The 8,720-nt window shown below is 48.2% G+C and overlaps 1 protein-coding gene across 2 annotated transcripts in view; it reads right to left on the bottom strand.

Annotated features, from left to right (window-relative positions):
• Window positions 1-4,656: 4,656 nt before the first annotated feature.
• Window positions 4,657-8,720, bottom strand: part of LOC119311636 — a 7,024-nt gene continuing 2,960 nt past the window's right edge. The window contains exons 2-5 of one of the 2 annotated variants that reach the window (XM_037587296.1): window positions 6,847-6,908; window positions 5,902-5,986; window positions 5,607-5,673; window positions 4,657-5,192 (exon numbers count right to left, since the gene is read on the bottom strand). In XM_037587296.1, the coding sequence (XP_037443193.1) occupies window positions 4,766-5,192; window positions 5,607-5,673; window positions 5,902-5,956 (549 nt within the window). In that variant the 5' untranslated portion in view covers window positions 5,957-5,986; window positions 6,847-6,908 and the 3' untranslated portion in view covers window positions 4,657-4,765. The remainder of the gene's footprint in view (window positions 5,193-5,606; window positions 5,674-5,901; window positions 5,987-6,846; window positions 6,909-8,720) is intronic. The other variant, XM_037587297.1, reaches the window with a different exon arrangement.

The following is an 8,720-nucleotide window of genomic DNA, read 5'->3' as shown; positions in this document are numbered from 1 at the left end:
CGTCGCCGAAAAGTCGTCACGGGGGGTGGGGGGCCGTTGGGGGCACGACTGGAGATGCTCTTAGGTGGTTGTATGGGTAGGAGCGTAGGATCAGAGAGGGGTTCACGCATTGGTATTTATATTGTTAGCCATCCACAATTTTTCTAGTATTTATATAGTTAGCCCTATCATGTGTAAAGAGTTAGTATGTAATGAAAATGTGTAGTTACCGCGAAAAAAAAGTGTAGTTATTTCTTTCAACCTTTAAAAAAAATAGAAGTAGGACTTCCCTTCAGAATGTGTTAACGACCGTTTTCTACGCAGGAATTGTGCTTGTTTTGCCGGACAAATTCATCAAATGTGTGTGGTTTTTGATCGAGTAAATTGCTCAAAACCATCATATTTGTGACTAGAGTACTTCTTTATCACTGTTTTTGTTAAAAATCATAAATGATTACCGGCTCTGTGTCAAGTGAGTAACAAATCACACTAAATCAGACTTGAGCCCTGACTAACATCAAAACTGATGAGTGAGACCCATCTGTCAAGGTGATTGGAGAAAACTAGTCCTAGTCAATGGGTTGACCCGCTGAGATGGACGGCCCCACCTGTCAGCCACATGTCTTATTTCCCCTTTTATTCTTCTTCCTCCGGCCAACAACGCACCATGCGGACAGCCACCACCACGCCATGCACCTGCCCACGCCTCGCCTCCATCTTTTAGCATCTCGCTGGCTCTGGCACAACCGACGAGTCTGCTTCCTGGGCGAGTCCCAACTCCGCACGGGAATGGCACCGCCCATGGTGTAGAAGAAGCCATGCTTTGAACTCACGCCGGCTGCTCACCGGAGCACGCGAGCGAGCACCTGAGGACGCACACATGGCGCTCGGGCTTGCGGAAGCATGACCGAGGTGCAGCACGCGCACGCAGCACACAGGATCCCACGAGGTGGCCGGAACGAGAGCGGTCATGCCCGGAGCGGGCCATCGCCGAGAGGTGTGCCCAAGGACGAGGCACTATCAGCTGTGACTCTTGGAGCTTCGGGGGGTCGACGAAGACATGAGCAAGCGACGGGAAGTGCCAGGGTCGAGCGAAGGTTGTGAATCTAGCGAGGTGGCCGGCGTACAGAGCTAGGGAAGACCGCGATGGTGTGTATGAGTCGCGGCGGCTGAGCGCAATTCCCTCGATACAGAATATTTGGACGACGACACGGAGCTCCCTGACATGGTTACAAGACGAGGAGGATGCATTGGCCGCGGAAACGACGGTCGAGAGAAGCAGCGACAATGGCATGCGCGTGCGTGCAGCGCGTGTGCTTGTTGCTGCCGGTTGGGATTGCAGTGCATGTGCGTGGGCCATGGAAACACGCGTGACAACAGGACATGAGGAGCCTCGCGGCTAGCTACCTGCAGAGCCACAACACCCACGCAAGGAGCCTCGCGTGTCCAGCCGAAAATAACATCTAAAAAGCCGAAAACGCATGCGAAAAATAAAATAAAAATTGAAGAAGACACCCAGAGCACGACACGTGGCAGCGGCTTAGAGCGCATCACTTGGCGCGCTGTCAACCCACCCTAGGTAATCATTGCGAGACTTATGAAGAAACGCTCGCCAACTAGTTGCTCCCATCAACATGTCTATCAGTATCTTTGGCCTGACGGAGAAAGCCCAACAACTCCGTTCAGCTCTTTTGGGCTTAACTGTTCGTCCTCGTTCCGAAAGTGGCACATTCTTGGTTCAGGCAAAACGGGCAAAGATGGAGACACGTTTGCCCATTTTGCATCTTGGTGAATGATGTGTCCTGACCCTAAAAAAAAAGAATGATGTGTCCTCCATGCCAAAGTTCATGGTGTGTACTTTGCTTCTAGTTGTTGGAAACACGCACTCGCAGAAGTATGGGGTCACACAGATGAATGCTTATACTTCTGTATCGCTTTTAATATATTATTACACTAGTAATTAGTAAATACTCCATCCGTCCCACAACCCAAGACATTTTTACAAGCTAACATACCTTAAAAAACGTCTTATATTAGAAAAACGTCTTAAGTTATGGGATGGAGGGGTTAATAGTTACCACTCGATTCTTTTTCTTCTACAAATTGCAACTTCATTGACTATGAGAATAGTTGCAACTTCCTATTAAGATCATTGCGACTATGGCACGGCGGTACCGGCCCTTCTTTCTCGTGAACTCTACCTTAATCAAGAGAGTAAAAGCCCCTAGGAAAGATGAAAAAGGACGAGGAGACCCCCTCTCCCTCCCCTCCCTGGCCTCTCCCGCGAGCGCCGCAGGGGGCGAAACCCTAGCGCGCGGGCTCGACCCTCCTCCTTGCTCCTCCCTCCCCTTGCCGCCGCCCCGGCGTGCTGGCAGGCAAATCCCGGCCAGCTCGGGCGGCGGCGGGGCCTCTTCCACCCCCCCCCTCCGCACGGCGCTGGATGGCGCGGGCCATTTGGGCTGGGCGGCGGCGCGGTGCGAGCTCAGGGCGCGGCAGCGCAGCGGCGGCTGGCGACGGGGGCGCGGCCTGCAGGCGGCGGCATGGAGTGGCTGGTGCGGGTTGGGGCGTTCTCTGCTCCTGGCGGCGGCAGCTTTGGGCGCGGCTCAGATCTGATGCAACGGCGGCGCGGGTGGCCTGGGCCCCTGTTGTGGCGGGGCCTCGGCTCGCTGTAGGTGGTGGCCGTCTCCGGTGGCCGCCCCTGCTGCGCGCTCTCTGGTGGTGGCGGGCCTGCCGGCCCCCGGCCGATCCGGCGATGGCAAGTGCCGCGGGCTGTGCTCGGCGTGGTGGTGGCCTTTGGCGGTGGTCGGGATCGTCTCATGACGGTGGCTGGACTTCTTCGGCGTCGGCCCGTCGGTGAGCGGCTTGTGCAGGCCTTCGACCCCCCTCTCGGTGCCCGGGTGCAATCTTCGTCGGAGGGTTGGCCCGTCCCCAGCTTTGGTCCATCGCTCGTCTCGTGCCCGGGCTGCAGGACAGATCTCTTCTCGCGCCTAGCTGCAGGACCGAGTCCGTCTCGCGCATGGCTGTAGGACCGCGCTTGTCTCGCGCCTAGCGAAAGGACCGAGCTCGTCTCGCGCACGGTGCAGTAGGACGAGTCGATGGAGGCCAGATGCTTGGGGGCGCTTAGTCTCTTTGGTTAGTGTTGCGGCGGGTCTCGGATGAGGTGGTGTTTAGGCCTTGGATGCCGGGGCGGCGGCCCTGGTGGTGGTTGTGCGGTGCTCATGGGTAGAGCCCGTGGCTCGGTGCTGCCCAGTGACTACGGCCGTGGGGGCGGTGTGGTTACCGAGGTGTGGCGTTCGGTGGCAGTGAGTGTTGGCCGGGGTGAAAACCCGCTCTTTCTTCGAACGGACCGGTGGCGGCGAAACTCGCTCCCTTCCTGAAGGCGTCGTCGCGGCTCTCATTGCCCGTCGTGTTGCTCTAGGGGAAACTCTGACCTTCGGGTCGGGCGGTGGCGGCGCTCTGGTGTCGTTTCCTTTCTGAAGGCGCCGCCTTGGAGCTCATGGTTCGTCATATGTGGCTTCATCTCATCGCAGTGGCGTGTTCACGGCGGTGGACCCCGGTGGCTATTGTAGTGCTAGGGGAGGTGTTGCTGCGTTCAGCATTTTTGTATCCTGCCTTGGGTGTGTGCATGTGTTTTGGTGGCGTGTGTTTGTACCGTGCTGTTGTGGATTGTGTTTTATATATAAAACGGGGCGAAAGCCTTTTTCGGTAAAAGGACGAGGAGCTACGTGAGTTCTGTTGTCTGAGTCCATAAACTTTGAATTCTTTGTGTATATATATTTTTCCGTATGTAAAAACTGTACATTGTAAAAACTAGGGTCCACTTCCGTATTTTTTTTCATATGGCTCGTACTGCAGTATCCTAGAATAACTAATAGTTTCTAAGAATGATAAAGTGATATAATAGATACATTTACGAGGTATATTACCACCGTAAAAATAAATTATGAGGTATATTTAACGTGTGGGAGTACATACTCCTAGAAGTATAAATAATGTGTCCTTCGCCTGTGATAGCATAATAGTACAACATCTAAATATATGTATGTGACGCGACATACCACTGGTATTTAAGTAGGGACACAATTATCATATACCACTGGTGCAAAGAGAAGGGGTGTGCAGTCAATATTTTTATTAGAAAGTCTACTCCCTTTCTTGAACTTATTAATGGACACAAGAAAATAACTCCACGTTTATTAGATGTCATCTCATTGCACTACATTATTATAAATACTGTGACACACTAGGTGGTTGATGCCACAAATCAGGAAGCTCAAAATCACTTTGGACCTACACACTTTGTCGTTCATAGCAGAGCAACACGAAAAATTGAGTTGTAGCTTGTCCTTCTCTGGGGTGGCTGCTTGAACCTCGATATGGACGCTGAAGGAAGGTTCATTTTAATGGTTGGGTGTAGATGGATGATGCTCAGTGGCACAACTTTCGTAGAAGTGGGATGCATTGGGAATGCGAGGTCAAGATCAAACCTGAAGTTTGGTCGCGTGTTCAACCTGAAAGTATGACAAGCCTAAGTAGGCACATCCGGTTTCTCCTCTCTGCATCCGAGCATCATCAGATATTCTGAAACTATACACTAGAACAGTGGGATGGTTAGCAAAACCACGCCTTGCCTTGTCAGTCACAGTTCGTTCAGTCCTTTCACCTCATGGCGTACTCCCTCTGTTCCAAAATGTATGTCGCTGGGGAATATGTTCCGACCAGGTGAAAATGGGCAAATGGACCTTTATGCCCCCAGTTCAAACTTTGAATCTGTCCATCATCTTCCTCAGCGTCTTCCACCTCCGCCTCCGCCCCGGCACTCCACCTCCGCCTCCGCGGCTCTGCCACCCGCCCTCCACCTCCGCCCCGGCACTCCACCTCCGCCTCCGCGGCTCCGCCACCTGCCCTCCACCCCCGCGCTCCTCTCCCACGCCAGGGGCTCCTCCCGGCCCCCGCGCGCCCAGGTGGTGCTCTGCTGCCGCCCGCTGGTGGAGACGAGGTGCTGATCTACTGGCGGCCGCTGGTGGAGGCGAGCTGGTGCTCTGCTGCCGCCCGCTAGTGGAGGCGAGCTGCTGCCTACGCGCGCCCAGGGGTTGTTCCTCCCCATGCACAGGTGCTGCTGCCGCTGAAGTCCTCGCCGCTGGGCAGGAGCTGCTTTAGCTGGAGTTCTCAATTTTGCTCTCCTAGGTTCATCTCCTCGCCCATTACTCCCTCTGCATCCGAGTAAACAATTTGATGATCATAAACTTGATGTAATCATCTGTCTTAAATAAATTGAATAATTGCATGTAGTACAATCTTGGAGTAATACTGAAATTTAACACTGAAACTGAACAGTGATATTGAACACTGAAAGATGAACACTGAGTAGAACATGTACTGTCAATACAAGTTTGGACTTGTACTGTCAATACAAAAAAATGAGCATGTACTGTCAATTTAGCACAGGTTTGGACTTCTTAGTTTCATCGGTACTCCAAATCAGTAGGATTATGAATTAATGGGCAAAAATAATTGCTACTCTCATTTCAGGTAAAATTGAGTAGGAATAGGAGTATGAATATCAGGAGCATGAATACCAAGAAGGGTAGTGGTAAAACATAGAGCATGGCCTCCGAAAATTTTACCTCAGCCTTACTTTGAACTCACTATCATTTCTGTACTCCATTATTCCCATAAGAGGGTCTCTTTCACCTGTAACTTGACATGATCAAGTAAACTGTGCACATGGCTATTTTTATTTGAATCTTCAGAATGTCCAAACTTTTAAACACTATGGTATGACTGAACAATCTAAACTGTTTGACATAATTTGATGTAAATAAAATACTCCGGTCATTATTAGTATGCAAATTTGCAGTTAGTGCTTCAAAAAAAACACTATGGGAAATGACTTGAATGGAGAAATGTTGAGATACCAACCTGCTAGCTGAAAGTGCGGCATGCCGGCATGAGAGTGACTGATGCCCTCACACATCTTTTTTCAATAGCCCTTCTTTAAAACAATCTGATGGAAAAAAATTCAAGGTCACAAGTCATATTACTGTAGGGCTCATATTACTGTAGAAGAGGGAAGAGAGAGAAGAGAGCAAGAATATGGAGATCACAAGAGGAGTATACTACAGTAGCTCTCCTCTTGTTGCAAGTCCTACACTAAACTACTAAAACTACTGCTTGCAAGTCCTAACATAACAGCAGCAATCATCATCAGTACTCCAAGTATCCAAGATCGAATAATTAACAGAAAAACAAGATAACCTAACAGAGCAAGATGGAGTAATCCAAGAAAATTAATTGAAAATTGCTGAGTAGTGTTGTGTGCAAGTGCAAGTACTCCAAATTTGTTTGAGTAGCAAATCTTGGAGTACCGGAGGACTCCAAGTTAAATGTACTCAAAGCAAAATTAACTTGGTGATGCATGCTAAACTTGAGAACCATCATCAGTTGGTACACACATCATTCAGATTACACATGATAATTAATTAGGTGCGATAACTAAATAACCCCAGCAGCTACGTTAGTTAGGTGTAGTAAAAACTCCTACTGCTAGTGCATCTTTACCAACCAAATTCAGTGACAGAGCTACTCCATTTTACTCAAAATTCAGTATGCAAAATTAACAGTAATCCATACAGCTGCTTCATACTCCAAATTCAGTATACAAATTCAGTATTCATGTACTACTCCAAGTCCTACACTAAACTACTCAAAGATCATTTTCATTTCCATCTGATCATTTAACGTTAAACAAGCAGTGCAAGCAAGAGAATAGTGCAAACAAAGTATGCAATAATGTTGTACTGCTCCAATTGATCATTTTCATTTCCAAAATGTACTGGTGTGCATCTTGAAAGTTCAACCTCTTACCTTGAAAGTTCTTTTTAGTTGCCTGGAGAACATGGATCTCCCAGACCTCAACTACACCCCACCTGCAGAAGATGAAGATGAAATGGACGAAGATGTAAGAGATGAGATGGACGAAGATGTAGGAGATGCAATTGTTCAAGGTAAATGACTCAAATGATCATGAGTAGAGAGTAAACGACTCAAATGACTTGTGTAAATGCATTGTTGTACTCCATTTGATCATATATAATATATTTTCTTTCTGCAGGTGTTGAGCAAGCAGTTCATAAAAGGGATATCCTAGATGACAAGAAAAGATATGCTGCTTATGTTGCAATGCATACATTGTGCATGAGTAGAGGGGGAAAGTTTAAGAGAGATGACAAGAAAAATATTGCTGATTTCTTTGGAGTGGGTGTCTGGAATATACAAAGGATTTGGAAGAAAGCGATGGAGCAAATTGCTGAAGGTCTAGACGTAGATGTTTCAGGTCAGAGGAAAGGAAATTGTGGAAGAAAGCCGAAAGACATCAATCTAGAGCAAATCCCTACCATCCCACTAAACAGGAGGTCTACTATCAGGTCACTTGCCTGGCAACTCGGGTGCAGCCCTACGACACTCCACCGGAAGTTCATGCTCAAGTTGATAAAGAGGCATACAAATTGTTTGAAGCCAACTCTAAATGAAAAGAACAAGAAGGATAGAATGAAATTTTGCTTGTCAATGCTCGATGAGACAACAACACAAACTGAAAGGCCAAAATTCAAGACCATGCACAACATTATTCATATCGATGAGAAATGGTTCTATATGACCAAGAGAAAAAGGAACTATTATCTGTTGTATGGGGAGGAAGAGCCTACAAGAACTCTGCAAAACGGCAGTTGTATTGGAAAGGTTATGTTCTTGACATCGATTGCTAGGCCGAGGTGGGATAATGAAGGAAATGTGACCTTCTCTGGAAAACTTGGAATTTGGCCGTTTGTGAAAGAAGTTCCGGCTCAAAGGAGAAGCGACAACAGGCCCAGAGGAACATTGGAGACAAAGTCAATAAAAGTCAACAGGCAAGTAATGAGAGAGTTCATGATAGAGAACCTGCTGCCAGCAATACAAGCATCTTGGCCTGAGAATGGTGCTGGGCAAACCATCTATATACAGCAAGACAACGCTAAGCCTCATATCTTGCCTAATGACCCAGAATTTTTAGCAGCCGTGGAAAGAACTGGACTCGATATCAGACTAATCCAACAACCTGCCAATAGCCCTGATCTGAATGGCCTTGACCTTGGGTTCTTCAGCTCGTTGCAATCTCTAACAGATTGTTTAAGCCCTAGAACGCTTCAGGATCTTATCAAGGGTGTGCTAGATGAATTTGAAAACTATGATGTTTACAAGCTGAACAGAGTTTTCCTATCTCTACAAGCTTGCATGATTGAAATCTTGAACCATGCAGGGGGCAATGGGTATAAAATACCCCATGCAAACAAGGAAAGGCTAGAGAACTTTGGGATGCTACCTCCAAGACTTACATGCCCTCAAGAGGTATATGCAAATGCCCTGCACAATCTTGGGATAATGGAGAGAGTTGCTTGTTGAGTTGCTTGTCGAGATGCTAGTTCAGATGCTTGAGGAGATGCTTGTTAAGTTGCTTGTCGAGATGCTTGTTGAGATGCTCGTCGAGATGCTTGTTGAGATGCTTGAGGAGTTGCTTGTCGAGATGCTTGTCGAGTTGCTTGTTGAGATGCTTGAGGAGATGCTTGAGGAGTTGCTTGTCGAGATACTTGTTGAGATGCTTGAGGAGATGCTTGTCGAGATGCTTGAGGAGTTGCTCGTCGAGATGCTTGTTGAGATGCTTGAGGAGTTGCTTGTCGAGATGCTAGTTTAGATGCTTGAGG

Source organism: Triticum dicoccoides, chromosome 5B (genome assembly GCF_002162155.2).
Source record: "Triticum dicoccoides isolate Atlit2015 ecotype Zavitan chromosome 5B, WEW_v2.0, whole genome shotgun sequence".
Lineage (NCBI taxonomy): Eukaryota > Viridiplantae > Streptophyta > Magnoliopsida > Poales > Poaceae > Triticum > Triticum dicoccoides.
The sequence above is the reverse complement of the archived record's forward strand: the minus strand, read 5'-3'. Positions and strand labels throughout refer to the sequence as shown.